The sequence below is a fragment of the Cygnus olor genome, chromosome 2 (assembly GCF_009769625.2).
Source record: "Cygnus olor isolate bCygOlo1 chromosome 2, bCygOlo1.pri.v2, whole genome shotgun sequence".
NCBI classification, from domain to species: Eukaryota; Metazoa; Chordata; class Aves; order Anseriformes; family Anatidae; genus Cygnus; species Cygnus olor.
Genome location: NC_049170.1, coordinates 92,996,483 through 93,018,224, shown reverse-complemented (window position 1 = coordinate 93,018,224; position 21,742 = coordinate 92,996,483). Strand labels below are relative to the sequence as shown.

Here is a 21,742-nt window from a genome sequence, read left to right as displayed (position 1 = left end):
CATGGTATTAACCATAGGACTCAGCGACCATTTTGCAGTTCTAAGCCTAATGATTAGGAACTGTAGAGACAATGCATTTTTGTAGTTGCTTTTATCAATTTACCTTTAAATCTCACTGAACAAGGCCATCAGAATTGCCTTATAAGACCTGTGAGATGATCAATACTAATGATATCTGCATGTATTTCTTTATCAAATGGCCTATGTACCTTTTGCACTGCTTAGCCTGTGGCTGGTGTTAATTTAAAGAGGCCAGGATTGTGTCGGTCACTCAGCTAGGCTTCCTGAGAACTGGCAGAACACCAGCACTTATTTAATAATCAAGAACTTCCTTTATATCCAAAGATTTATTAAGACCCAACCTTAGCTACTTCCTTCCAACTCTGTCATGGTCCCAGGCTGCAAATTAGCTAGACTCCTTGGTTTAAAAATAAATAAATAAATAAGTCTAGGTTTGCTTGGAACAAAGCCCCCCCCCCAACAGATCTGAAAACACCTCCTCACATCATGCTGCATGTGGGAGACATTCACCCAGCTCAGTGGTCTCAGAGGGGTTCCCTTTATCTTTTTTTTGTTTTTTTTTTCTCTCCAGCTGCACCGAGCAGGGTTTCTCCTGCAGCACGTTTACCACCTGCCCGTGACCAAAACCCACTGGGAATGAGGGTAGGGGTCTCTTGTAGGGCGCCCTCACATCGCCCCCCCACCCCCAGCCAGGGGCCTGGACCACGGAGGGGGTCTCCCAGGACCCCCATGTGCATGCCTGTGGGGGTGAACGGCGCCAGGGGGCGGGTGGGCTCCGGCGGAGCTGCGCCATGAGGTGAGCGAACCTCCCCCGCCCCCCCACATCCACCCGCCCCTCCGCCATCCTCCCAACCGACGCGGAAACCGGCGCCGAGCCGAGCGGCTGGAGCCGGCGCGCAGGGCGCATGCGCGGGCCGCGGGGAGGGCGGGGGCCGGCGTCTGCTGCTGGGGGAGCGAGCGGCCCCCGGCACCGGGACCGGCGGGCGCGGCGCAGCGCAGCGCCCTCGCCCGCTCCGCTCCTCGCCCGCTCCGCTCCTCGCCTTCCCTCTCCGTCCTTCTTCCCTTCCCTTCTTCCCTTCCCCGGGCCGTGCCCGTAGCCCGGCCCCGCCATGAAGCTGAGCAGCCGCGGCCGAGGATGCTGCGTGGCCGGCAGCCGGGAGCGCGGGCCGCCGCCGAGGAGCCCCTTCGTGCACCAGCTGCGCCTCGGCCCCCTGCAGAAAGCCAAGGTAGGGGCACGGCCGCCCTGCCTCCGTCTCCCCTCGCCCCCTTCCCTCCATCTCCCCTCCATCTCACCGCCCTCCCTCCATCTCATCTCCCCCCCCGCTCCGTGAGGCGCCGGGGGCGGCGGTTGGCGGGGGCGCGGCCGCCTCCCCGCTTCTCCTCAGTCTATCGGTTTAATTTACTCATATATTTATTTAATCTCGGTCGCCGGGCTGGTCCGAAGAAAGTTTGGGTTAAAACCTGCAGGTGGCGGGAGGCAGGGGTCGGGGGGAAGGGGTGTGGGGGACCCCCGGCCCTGCCTCCCCTCGAAGGGTGCTGAGGTGGGTACTCAGCCCCATCCCAAGCTTGCTGTGGGATTTGGGGCACTCGCTGGGTGAAGAAATGCCACCAAGGGCTCGCCTAGCCAGGGGCTGCCCCTTGGTACTTCGTCCCACCGGTGCCGCGGGTCCCCGCGGGGAAACCTTCCCTTCAAGCTGCTGTTTTGGGGGCCCACAGCCTGTGACACCCCTCGGCGTGGAAATCAAGACCCCCTAACACCGAACCTGCCAGGTCAAGGCTCTTTGGATCCAGCCGTAATTTAATTTCTCTTTTGGTGGAAGTTCATTGTTGCCTTACCTTGTTGCTGCATGGGTATCGAAGACGAGACGCACATGGCCTGATTTACCTAATATTGAAGTGCACCTCATGTTGAGTACCTGACAGCCAAGGAATTCTCCAGACAGAGATTTTCACTTATTTTTTAATCAACTTTCTCAACATGAGACAGATCAGGGTTGAATTCAGTGGTTGCTGATAAATTGTTTGAATGGGAGATGAGAGAAAAGGCTCATGTCATCTGCCTCATTCAATTTATACCCAGAGCCTCCTTAATAAATCATGTAGTCGTAATGATTTCTTTTCCATGTAACCCTGCTTCATTCCTCATGTCATTGATTACACAAAAACAATGAGGCAAAAGTCTTGCAATGAGAAGAAAAGATAGCATGTAGTCATATGCATTCTGATTGTATCTCATTATAACAACAACGTTTTATTTGCATTTGTAATCTCTCTTTTTAATGTTTTTTCTTTCTACTTGATTATTTACAAGGAATTTTCAAAATACTGTCAGAAGGATGGAACACTGGTTTCATAGTTTTATGCAGGCTCATATAAGCTACCAGTGTTGATGATTTCCATCCTCTTCACCAGCTCAGTGACTGGCCGTAGAGTGTACCCATCTTCTATGCAGGCTGCTCTGCACATTTGTATCAGACGTGAACTTTGCTGCTGGATCTCAAAGATTTGTTATTTCCAATGAAAACTGCAAGATGCGTTTAAAGCTGCGTAGTGTTTTACAGTGTGCAGACCAAAGGAATAAGCTTATCAAAGTCTGGCTTAGTTTTGCTTTCTAAATGAACCATCCTTTGTGGATGTACAGTGGCACAAAGTTCTTTAGCCCAGCCATTCCTGTAATCGTATTTCTGCAGTATTTAAGGAGGGAGCACGCAAGCTGACATAGAGAACTATGATTGATTTTCTTCTTTGCCTTAATGATGTTCTCCTAACCTCTTTTTTAATTAAAAGAATAGTTGGATTAGAAGCTGTTAAAGGAGAGCTGTGAAACTGTTTGACTTATGTGAAATGCTGCAATCCCAGAAAGGGAGGCTTCTGGGCTGGTGAGGCTCCTTTACGCTCGATTACAGCAGTGCTTTCTCTTCCATGCAGTCCTGGCCTGTCATTAAGAGTTCAGTATGAAGTATTACAGCTGAACTCACTTCCTGTTCAGCTGGAGGCACAGACTGTGTCACAGGTTTTTCTGTCAGCCCTGTGAGTCTAACAGGGGTGAGTTCTGGGTTTGCACAGCCTCACCAAGTTAGGAACTGGAGGTACGTGAAGTTGGCGAGCAAAGGGGACCGGGAGATGACGCTGCTTTGTCTGAAGGACTGTTGTTTGTTGCTGATGGTCTGTCAGATAGCTCCATTATCTTCACTGTCACCTCAAGCCTCCCTCATCCTGTGCTCTGCAAGAGGTTAGATTAACACTTTTTCTGTTTTGCTTGTTGTTGCAATTCAGAGTAAATGCATCTTAAAAGATTTCAGCCTGAGACTGGAAGCAAAAAAGTAGAAAGTAAGTGGACAAAGCAACCACAAAGAGGAAGAAAAACAGCAAAAAAAAATAAATCCCGTTGAGACCCAATAAACTGTTCATGTCTTTTATTGACTTTATAAAAACTGGAAGGTACCAGTGTAGAAACAGTAAGCTGTACAGAGAACTGAGTCTTGTGCTTCCTGTAGAAGTTATGGCTATTTGGCACTAATCTGAGGATAACAATGGGGATCATTCCCGAAACTACCTGTTTTATTTTTATACTATAATAAAAAGATCCTTTCTGGAAGACAGGCAGACATGATTTCATTAACCACAAGTTTCGTTCATCATCATAACATGCTCTGGGCAGCTGTCACGTAAGTCAAAACTTTTCTTCTTGGTTACCTCTGCAGAGCAGGCAGAAGCTTTGCTGAAGCTGTCACAGAGCATTTGTAGCCTTGTCTCCTGCCACTTAAAGACACGATATGGTGCCATATTTCTTGCTTTCAGTGTTTCTGGCCTTTTTATTGCACCAGTGCTGGTGTTCCTTTGGTGCCTCGGTGAGCTGATTTGGCTCATTAAACCAGCCGATTGTTGTGTTTTTCTGTGTTCTGATTGGTTTTTCTTTTCTTTTGCTGGGATTGCTTTTCTTCAGCTTAATGAGCTGCATTGCTCACTGCGAGCTCAGATAAGCGCTAGAAGGGACTCGAGGGGAGAGTGAACAGTGTCACCCTCTTTAGCAGCAATGATCTGTTAGATTGGCTTAGTCACAAATGAACGTTTCCACTCCCGTAATTATCTCCATAAACGTGGCAGTCGGGAAACTTGCAGAGTGGGAAAGCAGGTGGTAAGGTGAATTGTTGGTGGATGAATTTCTTGCTCCTGCAGAGCCACCTGTGGTATTGGTGACTTGGGGTCGTAGAGGTGAGAATAGTGAAGAAGTGTGGGGCAAGTCATAGTCTGTTATGTTAAAAAGAAAAATTAGAACCTCTACCGTGTTAAACGTGCGGTTCACTGGTCTGTTTTCCTTGTTCAGTATTTGGCCATTACTTTGTTGTAAGTCATGGAAACTTTGTTGTAAATGAACTGCTTATCAGGATGATCCTCGCTGTATTGTTAATTTCAAAGATGCATTTTTCAGCTTCCCTGCATGAGAGGTATGATGCTGACTTTCAGGACCGGAAACTGACACGCATAAGAAGCAAAGTTACTCTGTGATTCTTGTGGTTGGTGTTTAGATACGTAGCACCTGAAGCTTTGAAGAACTTACAAAGGCCTTAAGTTCATATTTTATACCTTCATTGTAAGTTCATAATCAAATCAGAATTTGGCGTTTCTGGACAAGGAAAACATGATAACCTCTTCAGTTTCAGTGACTTGCCTTGCAGCAGATTGGAGCCTTCTGACTGAAGGGTGGGATCCAGTTTCTCAGGCAGCCCTCTGTTACAAGCTCTCAGACCACCCTCTTCCTTTCTGCTGCCCGTGGGTCTTGCACATCATACCTGCCAACTTCTGAAAAGCTAAGCAGGATCCCGCAGAACACAAATGTAATTGAGCTGTAGTCAAAGCCCTCTTGAGAAAATTGGTCATGAGCTCAACCTCCCAAAGGATAGGTCCAGATGTACCACCAGATGTCCGTGTTGATTCCAAGCCTTCTTCAGGGGCCAAACATAGCTGTCCTCTTCTTTCTGCTACCAAACTGCTTTTATTGGCAGGTCCTGCACTCCCACCTGCTAAACAAGAGGCTGGTGTCACGGTGGGTGCTTGGAGCTGCTGCTTGCTGCCTGTTTCCAGCTGGCTATTTCCTGCTATCTCTGGACACAGAAGACCAAGGAACCTTTTCTGCATGTTTCTGCTATCTTTCAAAACCTTGTGGATGCAACAGCTGCTTCTGTTCTGCTACGTGGCTCTAAAGTGGTCATGATATAACGGATTGCTGCACAGATGCAAAGGACTGGATAGCTCACCGCCAGCCAGTCGTCTGCCCTGGTGTAGGAGGAAACTTCGAGGAGTTGGGGGGAGAGGGTGTGAATCCCAGAGGCTGTGTTCTCACCTGCATTCTCCTTCCTTTTTTTCTCCACAGCTGGTCCCTTCCTTCTGAGGAGCCTAGAAAGCAGCTGCTCTCTCTTCTCCAGTTTGTAGATGAATACTCCCCTATTTTATGAGTTTTCTTGGGGCTGCTGCTTTCTCTCTCTCTGATCTCCTGAAATGTTTGAACCCTTTATGCTGTCTCTCACTTTTTTTCTTGTTCTTTCTTCTAATCGATACTTACATCTGTGTTCCTCATGCTTCTCATCCAGCCTCATTTGCAAATGAAGTTCGTGCTTATCGTTCTTCTGATACAGCTGCCAGAACTCGTGTCCCCTTGTGCTAAACTATTTTCCCCTCTTTTTCCATAGTCTGAGTGAAGCTTTATTAAACAGCTGATGTGACTCAATTGCTTGTTGCTGCCAGAAGTGGTAGTCAGTGGATGCAAAGTTGCATGAGTTAGTATGACTTCAGGGCTTATCTGACCATTGCCACTTCAGGAAGTTGGACTGGTTTGTCTGGGAAACTATCATATCAAAGAGGGAAGAAAAAAGTTTTCTTCTACTGTGGCAAACAAAAGCAGTCTGCCGGAGGACTGGAGTCCTGTTTTGGGAAGTGAGACCGTAGTCTTTGGGAGGTGACAGTGCCAGTCTGAACTGTTACTGTAAAATCCGGCATTGCAGTGGGCTGTCTAGGGAACTGGTAGCTTCAGGTTTCCTACTGCTGTGTTCCCTACCTCTACCCTAGATGTAAAGGTTTGTGCTGCCAGAGTGAGGTGGTTTAGTGAGCTCTTTTGGGAAGTGAGAGGAAGCTGGTCAGTGGAAAACTGAGCTGCATGATGACAAGGGCTGCATCAGGGAAGAGAAGCGGAATATGAATGATGTTTTCCACAGCACCCTGGGATGCATCAGATGAAGCACAATGTGAGAAAGCACCATATGCCTCATTTCTCATCCTTGTCTAGCCATGATGATGTTGAGAGGTACTTTTCTGCCTCATCTGGTGCACCTGTGGATGTATAACATATTTCCTTTTGAATTCTTTCTTCACATGTCCCTTATATCATTCCATAGCGTCTTGTCTGTCTTCTGCCAGCTTCCCCTGAACAGCTGGTGCAGTGCTGGTGCAACCCCAGTCAGCATCAAACATTTTTCGGTTCTCACTCTTTCCCCTAGCCAGCCATCGGAAGCCTTACCCCATCCACTTTCAGTGTGATTTTACTTTTTTCTTCCTGTTCTTTGAGAAAGATGGGGCTCCTGGCACCTGGAGCTGTTTCCAGGAACAGGTGGATCATTGCACAGATGGTTGCTGAGTTGTGTTTTGTGTGGGGCAGTTCCAGACATCTCCAAACAGCTCAGGAAAGGCCCAGCTTTTAGGAGCATTCTTCAAAAGACTGTGGGAGAAGTTCCAACGTGATGTGTTTTGCACCAAAGCTGAAGGCAGGGGGCGAGCTGGGTGACGCTGGAGTCTGAGAACGAGTGGTGGAAGGGGTTGTAGAAGCAGCTGGGTTCACCATGGCTTCCAGAGGGAGGATAACTTCTTGAAAACCTCAGCTTTCCAGGGAGTTGTGCCTGGAACACAAATATCCAGACACTTGTATGAGTTTATCTGGGGGAATTTCTGTACAGTATTCCCTAGAGTTTCTGGGTACAGGAATATACTGCAGAGCATCTGGTACCCACCCAGTCCTGGAAAAGTTTAGCCTGTGAATGCGCCCTGCTGAAGAAGTGCACATCACTGGCTGTGTGTGCTGTGACGGACTCGCTCCTCGACAGGGCAGTAAGATTTACAACACACCCATGCTAAATATTTACTTAATGTGAGGCTGCAGAAAGGAAAGAGAGGATGCGGATGTATTCTCAGACAAACACTGGACCTGAAGAAGTGCAGAAAGTTGACTGTGTTAGCTTTTAAGAGTGTCGCTGTGTTTCAGCTGTAATTCTGATCTGTGAGTACAAAATTGTTACACTACAATTGTTTGCTTGGGATTGAAACATACTCATCTGTTTTTAACATGAGGTATTTTTAATTTAAATCTGCGGTTCCTAGCAATTACTCTTTCAGTCTGAAATTGTGTTAGAATAACTCACTTGTTTTGGGTTTTGCAGATCGCCTTCATGACCTTGACTCTGTTTCCTATCCGACTCTTTTTTGCTGCTTTTATGATGTTGTTGGCCTGGCCTTTTGCGTTCATTGCTTCAATGGGATCTGACGAGCAAGAGCTTGAAAAGCCCCTCTCCTGGTGGCGAAAGTGAGTCACTGATGTAGTACTGTACTGAGAGAACCTGCGTTTAGTTCAGCAGTTTGAAATAGAGAAGATTGGAAATATCTCATGATACATCTGTCCCATGGACCTGCTTTCCTATTCAAAAGAAAAATATAAGAAAAATATTATTTACACATTTTCCTCAGTTGGGAAACTAAAAATACCTAACAAAACACCTTAAAAATGTTTGATTTACCAAACGACCCAAAAATTACAGGGAGAAAAACAGAAAAACATTGCTAGCATCGTATCTTTACTGAGGATATACTGAGGATGTCTTATGAAGCTTCATTGTGCTATCCTTCAATTTTAATTATTCCCATGCAGTATGAAGATTGACGCTTTGGAACGTGTCCAGTTTTCATATTCTAAATTGTTTCAAAATTTTTCACCCCATTGTTTCCTACCCTGTGATGAATTGACAAGACTTCTGTTGATTCTCCAAGGGCTTGCCCTGTGCTTTGGCGCTCGTTAATAAATCTGCGCTTGCTCTCGTATTGGAATGCTAATTAAGGTAGAATGTAAGGTGGTGCTCACCCATCCATGAAAACTGCCACTCAAGAAGTGAGCAGGGAGCGTAGCGTATTGCCTATCCTGTAGAGAACATTAAAAGTATGAGCTGGCACTAGCGTGAGGGAAGCTGATTGCATTTTGTATCGCAGGAGGGAAGGAGGCTGGAACTGCGGAGGCATGTCACTTTACATTTAATTTGGAATGATATTGGTATAATGACTGAAGGAATAATGGACCGCCTTCAATTTTGCATACAGTAATTTTCAAGTTTTTCAGAAGGCCCTCTCCTATTTTGTCTACTTTTGCGTCACCCAGCTCTCCAGCCTCCGATCCCTGTGAGGATAACAATTTGTGGTGGTTAGGCTTTGCACCCTATTGGTTCAAAACAAATGTTTCTCTTTTCATTGCTGCCAAGCTATAAAAGTAGAGGGGAAGAAGAGGGAAGAAAGTGAAATATTTCCGGAGCTCCCAGATATGTTCTGTTTGCATCCCCCTGATTGAGAATCTCTGCGCTAAGTTACTGCAGTGGTTTGTTTGGGTAAACTTTAACCCAGGAATCAGGGTTGTTGCATTCTAACAACATTCTAATAGCGTTTTTTTTCTTTTTTTTAGGGCTCAGTTTTAGAGCTTATTTGGTATTAATAGAAAGCATTATTAGGCATTGTATATACGAAGCTCAACAGTCATAGTCTGAATCAGAATTAATGTTAAAATAAGTGACAATGTTACTATGACTTAAAAGTATTAATATTTAGGAATGAAATGAAATTGAATACTGTTTTACCTTAAGTGGCATTAAACCTGCTCAGAAAAAGAAAGCAGGAGGTCTATGCAGTGTTCCTGTTTAAGCAGTTTATCCTATGTTTTTGTCTTGCTAATAGTTTTTATATAATGTTTTTCTTTTCATTATTTGAAGGTACCCCTGTGGCAGTGTAACTGTTATCTTACCTCTTTTCAGAATAGTGGATGTTTTGCTGAAAGCAATCATGAGAATGATGTGGCTTGCTGGTGGATTCCACTGGATAAATGTGAAAGGCAGGCGGGCGTTGCCAGCAGAAGCAGCGATATTAACGGTGGCTCCCCATTCTTCCTACTTCGATGCCATTCCAGTAACTATGACCTTCGCCTCCATTGTGATGAAAGCAGAAAGCAAAGATATTCCTGTTTGGGGAAGTAAGTTTTCTTGAAAAATTAAAAACGATTGTTTAGTAACTTCACTGGTTGTGGATGAGAAGGTCTGAAGCATAAAGAAAAAAATGGTATAATATGTGGGGAGATTATTTTTCTTGGTCTATTTTGAATATTAACAGGAAAAGGGGGAGAGGGATGGAAGGTGAACTGTCCTTTCTCCAAAGATGAATCATTGTACTGAGTCAAAACAATTCCAGAGAACTCACGGTTCTATTTCTGCTGAAATTACAATGTCTTAAGACCCAGTAACTAGAAAAGCAAATTAGGATGAGGCTATAGAAGCAAAGCATGAGGCTATAGATAGTATACCAAAACTTCTTTCTTAGCATGGGTAGGGGTACAGTCCCAGGAGTGTTTCGGGGAGTGGTGTCTGCTTTGAATGGTACCCTGCCTCGAGGGTGTGTTGCTAACTCCTCATGCATCAGTGAGTTTGTTTGTGAGGGAGAAGCAAAAGCAGATTGTTGCAGATACCCAAGTCAGTAGTGTTTAAACAACCAATGTAGATTTTCATGAGATTTGTGATTTTGATTTATATGGTGCAGTTGTGCTGAAGAGCTCCATGTGGAGCTCTTCTTTGCGTTTAGTGGGATGCCTTGCAGGACCCCAACTAGATGAGGGAACTCCAGGCCATGTTGTGCTACTGAAATGTGATGGGTGGCAGGATGGCATTTGACAGAACACTGTAATTGCCGCTTAACTATTCCACGTTGGATTCAGTGAGGATTAGTGGAAAAATCTGAGTGGAATCTATAGGGATATGGAGATTGCTACCTTCAGTGCAACAACACAAATAATGCATATTGAGAAGTTCCAACAGCTTTCTATATACGTAATTTTATGGTAATTTCAAAAGCTTTCAGCTGAAAGTGTAGCCTTATTGCAATCAATTTTAAAAATGTTTCACTTGATTCTTTTCATGTGTGAGCAAAAACAGTTACAAAATTAAAAATCAGAAAACTTCATATAGGGATTTGATGGACTATTATTGGAACATTATAGTACAGTCTAAGTATTTTTTTCCTATATGGCTGCATTTATTTTATATCATGAAGCCACAAAAATTATTCAGTCCTTTATGAAGCGTTCAGAAAAATGACATGGAATTAAGCGTGGTAAAGGTCACAACTGGAATTCAGAATTCAAAAAAACACTTTTTTTTAAAGAATACTTTTATATGAGCAACATCATTTACAGTAGTTTGTGGTGTTAAAGTAAATGCACATTAGAAGAGAGGTAAGGAATCACTGTGATAAATGGCTTAAAGTTTGGTGAAAACTTCCTGGTAGAAAGAAATTCTGTTTTTGTATATTTATATATATATATATATATATATATATATACACACACAATGTGCGTGTATATATATATATATATATGTATATATATATTATTGCTTGAAGGAGGTTTTCTGTGGATCAGATGCAACTGCCAATCTTCTCCTCCTTTGAATCTGGTATTTTAATTCTAATGTTATTTATACTTTTTTTTCTCTTTTTTTTTTTTTGTAGAGAAATATTTCCTACTACTAGACTACTGGTATTTCTTTTGTGCTATCTGTAAAAAGGTGGTTGTGTTTTTCTTGGATTTCTTGGTGAATTGTCAACACTCCAGATATTCATCTAGAATTTCTCAGAGCAGTCAGAATCGTTTTTTATGTTCTTCAGCTTTGTAAATCTTGCAAACCTCTTGTACTGGCTCCAGTGGAGTTTTGCAGTCAGCCACTGATAATCCTAAGCTTGCTATCTCTTAACTGAAGTTTTTTAACAGTCATTCAAAATCTTCTGAGAAGTTTTGAATAGAGTACATCCATTTAACTCTGAGCTGACTTTCCATCAGGTGACAAATGAAGCAACAGATAAAATTTAAGGTAATTTTCATTGGTGAGGACTTTGGGTGAAGAGATGATCTTTGTCTAGACATGTATGGATGTCTTCCAAATATATGTAGTAAATAATGTAATGACAGTGTTGATCAGGGTATTATAATTGTTTAACGGAAGGATCAGGTCATTTAGCAGGCATGGGAAGATCTGAATGCTAATGGCTTACCAGGATTGGTTCTGGAAATATTTTAATAGGTTTCTGGAGAAGCTGCCTGTATTATTGTACCCTTAGTTTGCTGGTCATGGAATATTAAGCTTTCGATCAATTTTATTCCTGATGATTAAAAGCTTGTTCTTCATGGCACTGGAAGTATTCCACAAGTGTGTCTGTATATACGTGTTTTATTGCTTTCTAATTTGAAGGCAATTCTCCTGGACCACAAAATCCAGTTTCAGAATCAGACTTAACTCGTGACTCCTTCGGACAACTTCCTTATTTTTAGGCAAACAAAGAATAAAACAAAAACCCTTTTTATGGCTCTAACAAGAGTTATGACCTCTTCAGTTAGTCATTAGTAGTGAGGGAAATCACCTACTTAGCACACATGCACTGGCTTAAACTTCAGGGAGGAACTGCTTGCCCAGAAGCCCCACCTGGCCCCATCCAGCTTTGGGGTCTCCAGTGGAAGAAAGATGTGGACCTGTTAGAGCAGGTCCAGAAGAGGGCCTTGAAAACGATCAGAGGGCTGGAATGGCAGTCCTGTGAAGAAAGGCCGAGAGCTGGGGTTGTTCAGCCTGAAGAAGAAAAGGCTGTGGGGAGACCTTGTTGCAGTGCAACATGCATAAAGAAGACTTATGAGAGAGATAGATAAAGGCTTTTTACCAGGGCTTTTAATTAAAGGACAAGGGGTAATGGTTTTAAACTGAAAGAGGATAGATTTGAATTGGATATAAGGAAAAAAATCTTTCATGATGATGAGACACTGGCACAGGCTGCCCAGAGAAGCTGTGGATGCCCCATCCCTGGAAGTGTTCAAGGCCAGGTTAGACGGGGCTTTGGGCAACCTGATCAAGTCAAAAATTTCCCTTCTTCTCCCTGCAGGGGTGTTGGACTAGATGACCTTCAAAGTTCCCTTCCAACCCAAACCATTCTATGATTCATTGAAATACACATGAAATTTCAGTGATCATACCAAAAAAAAATAAAATAAACAACCAGCATCTGGTAAGTAGAGAGTGCCAGAATAGGCTGAGCACATCACCATGCTACTGAAGTAGGAAATGTCTTTCGGCACGATGGCTTTCCAGAGCTTTGGTAGATTGGGGCCCAAGGAGGGTGACATCTGTGAATCTGTTGCATCATCTTACGTGGGCCGAGGAAGTTGGATCTGTTCATCTGTCAGCATAGGTCCTTACATTTTCATGTTTAGTTTACTGGATCCAACTTCAAGTTCAGCTCTCTTATTTTTGACTGGTAAAACAGCTGGGATAAAAGCTATTTTTCAGCTAGCTTTCATAGCTGAAGCGGTCAGTGCTAGTGCAGAAATATTTCAGTAAGAAGGAAAGGGGATTTGTCAGCAAATGTGATTTGGTGCTGTTAGGCAACTTTTGAGATTCAAAACTCTTCTGTGGTCTGAACATTTTGAAACTGAATTTAAGTTGATAAGCCGATTTAAACTTTAAGCAACTGCTCCACATGTGTAACTTCACCCTCTGAAGAGAAGAGAGGAAGTTGGTACCTTTGAAACGAATGGGGAAATATGTTAGCTGAAGTCTGTGAAGAAGGAGGTAATTTGTACTTCGCAGAATACAGAAAAGCTATAGGGGCAGGGGGAATCATACTGTGCTATAAAAACTATAAATTTTTGACATAAATTGATTTATTCCGCCCCCCCCCCCATAGTAAACTTACTAGTTTCCATTCAAGTTCATCTCTTGAAGGTGCTTGATAGGCTTTTCTTGCGCATCATGAGTAAGAAATAAATAATTAAATAGAGAAAAAAATATGCCCTGGCAGCTGGGCATGTTTTCAGCTTAGAACTTAAAAGATACTAAAGTACTTCCCCATCAACTCTGTGAGAAGTTTTGCAACTTAATCATTCAGTTCTCTATCCCAATTTCAGAGCACACAAGAAAAAGCACCATTGTACAGCCATGGCTTTTCAGTGAGGATCTCACATTTAAATACTGCTGAGACTCATCAAAACAGTCCTTACACCCTTTTTCACCTTACAGCAGTTTTTTTTCAAAAATGTTGCATATTTCTTCTCTCTATGTTGTAAATCAGCAGCTTACAACACCATTAAGGTCAACAGCTCGAGTGCCAACAGCCCACGTTTTGTTGGCATTCTAGCCTGCCTGGAGAGCATGAATGAACTCCCCTGTTCTGCAGAGTATCTTGAATTTATTGCCGAGCTTATCCATTTCATAGATGTCTGTCTATATTTTGATATCTTTGTCATAGTAAAGTAAAACCTGCTTGCTTAATTTAGAATCATAGAATCATAGAATATCCCGAGTTGGAAGGGACCCATAAGGATCATTGAGTCCAACTCCTGGCACTGCACAGGTCTGCCCAAAAGTTTAGACCATGTGACTAACTGCGCAGTCCAAACGCTTCTTAAATTCAGACAGGCTTGGTGCAGTGACTACTTCCCTGGGGAGCCTGTTCCAGTGTGCAACCACCCTCTCAGTGAAGAACCTCTTCCTGATGTCTAGCCTAATTTCTTCTATTTTAAAGAAGTCCTGTAACAAGAAGTCAACTTTTATAAGAGCCTTAGAGCTCTGAAATTTTCCTGTTCATTCCACAGTCTGAATTCCATCATCTGGGCTTAATGCAAAAGAAGTTTTTGGGGAAAAGCTGAGGATGCTTGAGGTTTTTCTGTTTTAATGGGTGGGTTTTTTTTTTTTTTTTTTTTCAGTAATAAGAGAAACTCATGACTACCATCAATAAGAAAGAGTTGTGAAATTCAGTATGGTTTTCTTTGCTTTTTTTTGGCTTGTTCTGTTTGTTTGTTTTTTTTTTTGGTGTTTTGTTATTTTTATTTTTGTTTTTAACCTTCCTACAACAGTAGCTCCAGCTGGCCCATGATGACCTTCGATGCTCCCCTAGTCAGCACCATTCTGTGAATATTGGTCAAGAGCAGGCATGTAGGAAAAAGTGCAAGCATGTTGTCTGGTAACTTTTCTCTAATAGACTGTCTCCTAAGCTTCAGCAACTTGTGAGATAAAAGCAATTTCAGAGGCTGGTCAGATGTCTGGGAATTTGCTGCAAGGTGCGATGGGTTATTTTAACACAACCGTAGGACGATTTTGGTGAGTGCTGGCTAAACTGCCAGTAGGACGCCAGCAGAACCAGCAGCTTTTGCTGAGTTCAGGACTGTTGTTCTTTATGCTGTGTTTTGTTTGTTGTTGCTGTTTGTTTTTTTTTTTCTTCACACTTTAAGTACTGGCTGATCCATTAATGCAGCAAGTTTATCCTTGACAAAAGAAGATTATACAACTAGTGTCAGCGAACTCATCTTACAGTAGTTGCAAATATGAAAACTGTGTTTTATTTGTGTGTTTTAGGCAACTAGAATAGCTAATGATTTAGTGACTTAAACCTTTAAGTAAGACTAGAAGATATGAAGGTGATAAAAAGGTATTTAAGGACAGCCTGCTGAGGTTAAAACATGTAGTGGTATATTTGCAGATGCTCCTCTCATAATGCTCTTTGACATTGCAGATCTGCATATGGGTGGTTTTGTTTGTTTGTTTTAAAAAGAGAGCTTCAGTATCCTTGACAGACATGCATGGATAGGGTATTGTGGGTTGATTTCTGACTCTTGTTGATTCACATTTTGTGTCTTCCTGTGTATAAAAAACTTTCCCACTGAGCCAGGAAAGGAATGACTGAGATCTGAATCATCTAGTATGAGAAACAGGCAAACAGGTGACAGCTTAGAAAATAAGCATGCGTTTTCTTTTGGGTGTGCTGATTTTCCCAGAAAAGATAACATAAAGCATGTGTGCAATATCTTCGATGGAGTACCATCAGTGAAGCTGAGCTGTCATAGGAAATAAAGACAGTGGCAGTTCAAGCCATAGGGTATGTTTTTGCTTGCTTAGGTAGGTTCCTGCTGCTTTTAGGAGTGGTATGGGGGGAGTCCTATAGGTTTTGTAGGAGGAGGAAACTGGCTATAGTCAGCCACAGCTGCTTAGTTACAGAAAACTATGCATAATATGCACAATCACGTTTAATATTGTGATTTATCTGTAATGGTCTATTAAAGATTGAACAAGTGCCAAAATTGTGAAAATGGTTTCCCTCGCAGGAATTCATGAAAGTATTTGAATAAAACTCCAGTAATTCAGCTGAAAATTTAAGTTTGTAGTACGTATAATAAAGTAGTTATATACATTTATCAATATTTGTCCAGAGGACTATAGGGGTAGAGGTGGATCTCTTTCAAACAAGTAGAAAAAAGGCTGGTTTGCTTGTTTGTTTTTCCTCCTCTTTAGCTCTTATCAAATACATCCGACCAGTATTTGTGTCTCGGTCAGACCAGGATTCTCGCAGGAAAACTGTTGAAGAGATAAAGAGACGTGCTCAATCTGATGGTAAATGGCCACAGGTACTGTATGCTCCTACTGTGTGTCAGATGATATTTGGCATTTCAAGGCTTTGGATATGCAGTTTTCTTCATTTCCTTGCAGGATGCTTTAGGTAGTTTGTGGGGGGTGAGGTTCCCCCTTCTTTTTGGAAGATCAAGCATAAGATCCTAATCTATATCAAAGAAAAAAAAAAAGTAACCTAGCTTTTCATTGCAGTGTATTTTCAAGGGGAGACTGGACAAGTACCTGGGAAGAGAGGTTTTAAGTGATACTAAGCGGACAAAACCGTGTCAGGTTTAGGAAGACCTCTAAGAAAATCATCGGGTGCTCAGCAGAACACCTGGAGAGTATTGTGTGTTCCTGCCCTTCTCGGTATTCTGGCATATTGTCACTGCTGGAGATAATCCAAGCAATTCAAATGTTCCAGTAACTGGAGTATGTCTCTGTTGGGCCACGTCGTGAAAACATTTCTATAATCGTGTTTTGGGATTTTTTCTTCACTTAAAATATGACCGCTTATAATGTACGTTGGAAGAGAGTAATGAGAGGGGAGAGATGAATGCTGAAGGTCTATGTTTTACAGAAGCAAGTAATGTCTCTCAAAATTTGAAGCACTTTTCTTGTGATTTTTTTTTTTAGATTAAGATAAAAAGTATTACTTTTTTAATGGCATTGTTACTACTACAGTGGTTATGTCCACACATTGGACTACTGAAACATTCTAAACAACGCTAGAAAGGCGATACAGAGCTTTCACATCATGACTTTCACCAATAGATTTCAAAGCACTTAAAAACAAATAAATATTCATATTTACAGATGATGAAATCGAATTACAGAGCTGAAATGATTTCCAGAATATCTAACAAACATAACAAAAGTAGGCAATAAAACCAGTAATGATCATTCTAGTCCATTGCTTTGTCTTCTTATTTATTTACTTCCTTTTTTTACTTCATTTAAATGACTAGTTCTGTAATGCAGCAGTTTCAGCAATTTGTGGCTTTTTGCCAAGATTTTTTGTGCATTTTTTTTCAATCTAATCTCTTCCTCTGAATTTGGTTCAACTTGAGCATTTTTTTCCTTGCTAGAATTCTGTTTAGATATTTTCAGTCTCTGTCATTCTCATATCTGTACGCAAGCCCAGTAATAAATGGAGAAAGAAGATATCAATCTTTCTTAGCCTGTAAGCAGGTAGACTGGGAGCTGGAATTTTGTTTTGGTGCAGAACAGAGTACAATATTTTTACAAGCACCAAAGACTTCTGTGAAAATTCTCTGAAACTCATGAGGTTTTTCTAATCCCTGTTAATATTCTGATAGAATCACATTGTTATCAGAGGTCAAGAAAGAGGAAAAAATTAATAGTTTAAAAAAAAAAAAAGTCCTCAATGAAGAAGTCAAGCACAGTTCTGTCTCAATAGTCAAAAATATTTTTTTTATCAGGGAAAAGTAGTTCTGTTTTTTTGACTGTAATCAGTTAACTTTATATTTTAAAAGATGTGTTTATAAATCCACATTCAAATACTTCTTAACTTTTTTTTTTTTACTTCAAGATAATGATATTCCCAGAGGGCACTTGCACAAACCGATCCTGTCTAATTACATTCAAGCCTGGTAGGTATGATGCTTGTTTCTTTGTTCTCTACAGAATGTTCTTGTTTCTTCAATTTCTGAAATACCACTTGCATTGTAATTTGTTTGCTGTTGCAGAAATTGAATTAAATCTTGCAATAGGGTGGGATTGAAATAGAAATTTCCTGAACTGCAATTCTTTTGTAGAATTGTAGTTCCACTGTTATGTAAAACGTTGATTTGGATAAATTAGATTTATTTTCTTGACTTCTGAAATTGAAGGAGGTTTCTCACTGGGTATTTGTTTGTGGTTGTCTTTTTTTTTTTTAATGCATCCTCCATTTCCTCTTTTGGGTCTGTCTTGTAGCATTTTGATATGCGATAAAGGTAACAGCTTGTATCCATTTCAGACTGCTGCTGCATTTGCTGCTGTGTAGTGTTTGGTTGATTCCTCTCTTCTTGAACTTTCCTGTTGTGTTGCATTCTGGTGAAGATAGCACAAGAATCTTGCCAGTATAGCACTGTAACAGAGGCTGTCTTTTTTTTTTTTTCCCAAAAATTTCCTATCAAATGTCTGCATTCTAGGCTGTTTTCAGTTAGTAGCACCATGTTAGCTTATCAAATTAGTAGAGCACATAACACTGAACGTTGTTGCAGATGTGAATTGTGGTTATAATGGGATTGTCAACACTGCAGTGAACGACCAGTGTCTAATAAAAACCTGCCATCCTGATGTAGGTACAAAGATGAGAATGAGCAGGCTGCGGTGAACAAGTCCTTTGTGATATATGTTGTTTGTTTTTTTGACTCTTCCTAGGCTTCTGCCTAGCTTACCGTGTTCTATTCTTACTGAGTGTCTCATTTGATGTTGCTTGCAACTTACATATCCCTGCTTGGAATATCATGCAGTGAGTCAGCGTTGTGGTTCCTTGCGCTAATTCATTTGGCTGAAGGAAATACTGAGCAAACATTCAAAAAGCTCTTCCTTCACCCTTCTTAACATTTACCTTTTAGATGAATGAGTGGTGGTTAGGAGAACATCTGCTTCTTTCGCTCTCTATTCCTTCCCTCTCCTTCTTCCCCAAATACTGGCCATGCTTTGAAAACCCATCCAAATTCTTCATTAAAACCCTGTTTTCCTTCTCTCCCTCTGTTCCATAGGCATTCCAGCCACCAGATGCCATATACTTTCTGCCTCCAATTCCCACTATCTTCCTCTCCTCTGGTCTAGTACATGCTGCTGTCTGCCTCTTGACTATCTCACTTTTCCTGCTGCAACTTCATTCTGTATCCGTCCAGCCTCCCAGAATTCCTTTGCCTCAAGATACCTCACTTTGATATCAAGTAACTTTAGGTCTGAGTAACTGCTTACAGGATGGCTTTCCCTGTTCTGCTTTTATGGCCTACATTCTGTATACTTATTATGCAGTTTTTTGTTTGTGTTCATGCAAGCTAGTCACATGGGCAAACTATCTAGCTTTGTTTAAATAGTAGTGTTGTCGTCTGCCACTCAGATTTTGTCATCTTCGAAAGTTGCTTAGGCTGCTGTTCTTAGAGACATAATAGAAAGTACCACTGGGCCAAGAACCACATCTCTGCAAGGTCCATTCGAACAACCTTCATTAAAGATGTTTATACACCACTAGCAATTTTTCTTTTTACGTCTATGTAATTATTCATTTTGTAAAATAAACATAATGCTAAGCATACAGTGTACTTTCATCATTTGGTTCTTAATTTTAATTGGAATATTCAGCAGTATTTAGTAAATTACTATACAAAACTTAGTTTAAGTTTTCTTTTCAAACCAAATGTTTTCACAAGAAAGAGATGTTTAGAAGAATGTTGAGTAAGATAATTATAAAGAAAAAGATTAGCAAATGACACGTAGATTTTGTGCCACTTATTAGAACCATAATTTTCACATGAAATGAAGTGACACTTCTGTGCAATAGCTCTAGTTCAGTATACTCTATTGCATTTTACATAACTGACTGTAAAAACAAGCCCCTCTGAGGGGAATTAAGGTGGGGGGAAAAAAAGAAAATCATTCTGTTACTTCAGAGATGATACATTTCCTCTAAACCAGTGTTGCTTAGCTAAATGTAGAGAGCTTCTTTTGCATAAGAAAGTTTAGATTCTTCATGGAAAAAATACTGTTGACCATGAGGAATCTTTTGACTTAACTGTCTTGCATGTTCTCTTAATTTTCGTAATAATTTATCAAATTGAATTTGGTACTGGGCTCTGAGATGTGTGCATGACAATTTATGTAAAGGATAATTTAGAAAATGCAAGTAAACATTCATAGTCTTATCTTCTGAAAAGGTGGATATACACTGTCACTCTCCTTTTTTTTTTTAATTACTTCTGAGGCTACTTCTGGATCTTTTTTCTCTATCAACTAATCCTTATACGTTATCAGACCATTAATCATAAAATCTTTTGCTGCAATAAATTCTGTACCAAAACGTGCTATAAGGTAATGATGTGTCTTGTTCCTTCTAGGAGCATTTATTCCTGGAGTTCCTGTACAGCCAGTGGTTTTACGTTACCCAAACAAACTGGTAAGTTCAGCTTGCAATGTAATTGGAAACATGGGGCATTTTCCTCTAAATTCATTGGTACTTCTGTAACCTTGTAGGTTAGATAATTAGAAATTAGAAATTTAGAAAGTATTAATAAACACTTATTCGCTAAGTATGCATTCCTTAAGCTTCTAGGAGGATAAATAGACTTAACTGAAAATTTAAATGCTTCTGCTTTTATTAAGTTACTCCATTAAAACAGTGCTTTGAAAGTTATTCAGGTTGTTGTGAGAAGTACTGTGCATGTGACAAGACATAAAGGTCCTAGACAGAAACTGACACTTGTTCTGAGGCACTGCCCGTTCTTGCACTGTGTGCTGGGGAGTTTTCTTCATTTATTTCTGGAAGGTACATCTGCACCTGCTGAGTGTGAGGATGCTAGTCACAAATTAACACAACTAGCTAAAACATAATAGAAAAATGTGTTGGGGATCTTGGTACCTTTATAAGGTGTCTCATTGTCCATGTTTTACATTCACTTTGCGCTTGGTTGCTAGCTAGTTTGAAATAGTCCTTCAGTATAAGTCAGATTAAGGTAAAATGCAGTGTGTTTCTTTACAATATCTAAAGTCAACAATTGTTAAAAATGTTTGTAAAGATCTAGGCAAGTGAAGATGAAGCTCACCAGATCTACCTCAAGATCATGAAGGATTACATTTTTTTATTTCAGCTTTCTTGTTGTGGATACTTTCTTGTCCTATTGCAGCAATAATCCTGTCTTTCTGCATTCCTCAGTTAATTAGATACTTCCCAGTCAACTTTGCTAGCTTTTATAATTGAACTTCTTTTTTTGAGCCCTCTGGGGCTATTTTCAGGTCCAGTCTGTCTCCTTATTAAAATGGACATTATGTAGGGGAAGGTGGGAGGAGTGTCAGAAGTAAAATAAGGACTACCTTGCCTCTTTGGTGATGTGTGTCACATCAGGTCTCATGTCATCTCTCCTTGACTAGCCCGTTAACAACCCCTTGATGTGAGATTAATTTCATTTCTTGAGTGCTTATGTTTTGAAGTTTTTTCATCCATTGATCTTTCCATCAATTTACAGCTTGATATCAAATATGCTTGATTTTTAAAAATAAATAACTTTTCTTAGGTCCTTTATTCAACTTGCATAGACTACCATGTGCTGTTGACTGAGATCAGGTGTGATAGCAGTAACTTGATTATCTTTGGGGATGCTGTAACAAGTGTAGCAGCTGCTAAGCTCATGTAGAATTAAGTGCATTGTAACGGGTTGCCCATGACTTTTGATTACACAATTATTTCCAAGAAAAAGTTGAGTAGCTTTTAAAACCTTTATTGCACTGCCACTTTCAAATGCAAATATGCATATTTATAAAACTATAATATATAAAATATAAAAAATACATTGTTTGATATTCTCATATTTTTAATAAGGCTACCAAAATTAATCTGCAAGTATCTTAAAAATATGTAGTACATAATATGCAGTGTTTGTAAGCTAATATAAATGCTCCTAATACTGTATTAAGAGACTGAGACTTCTCACATTGAAGTAAATCAATGTGAATTTTTGAGCTTTTGTAATTTTTTTATTATTGCATTTTTTATTATTTTTTTTTAATTGCAAAATGTCTTAAACCTGTAAATATCGATGTAGATATCCAACAGGCCTGAATCTGTGTATGTTACTTCACTTGTTCCTACTTGTTCCTTACTGTAAAATACTGCTAGGTTTCAGTGCCTTGCCGAGTAATTTAAGGGGAGGAGAATAACTGCAATTAATACTTAAATTTAGATTAGCTTGGGGTCTGCAGAAGACCTGTAGCAAATTTGGAATGTGAGAGGAAGGAGGAGTACGATACAGTGGTATATAAAGGTTAAATTTTGA

At 40.8% G+C, this 21,742-nt stretch overlaps 1 protein-coding gene across 1 annotated transcript in view; it reads left to right on the top strand.

Moving 5' to 3' along the window:
* Nucleotides 1-934: 934 nt before the first annotated feature.
* LPCAT1 (lysophosphatidylcholine acyltransferase 1) overlaps nt 935-21,742 on the top strand; it is a 52,400-nt gene continuing 31,592 nt past the window's right edge. The window contains exons 1-6 of the mRNA XM_040549075.1: nt 935-1,247; nt 7,449-7,591; nt 9,078-9,292; nt 15,636-15,748; nt 17,284-17,344; nt 19,811-19,869. Of these exons, the coding sequence (XP_040405009.1) occupies nt 1,131-1,247; nt 7,449-7,591; nt 9,078-9,292; nt 15,636-15,748; nt 17,284-17,344; nt 19,811-19,869 (708 nt within the window). The 5' untranslated portion in view covers nt 935-1,130. The remainder of the gene's footprint in view (nt 1,248-7,448; nt 7,592-9,077; nt 9,293-15,635; nt 15,749-17,283; nt 17,345-19,810; nt 19,870-21,742) is intronic.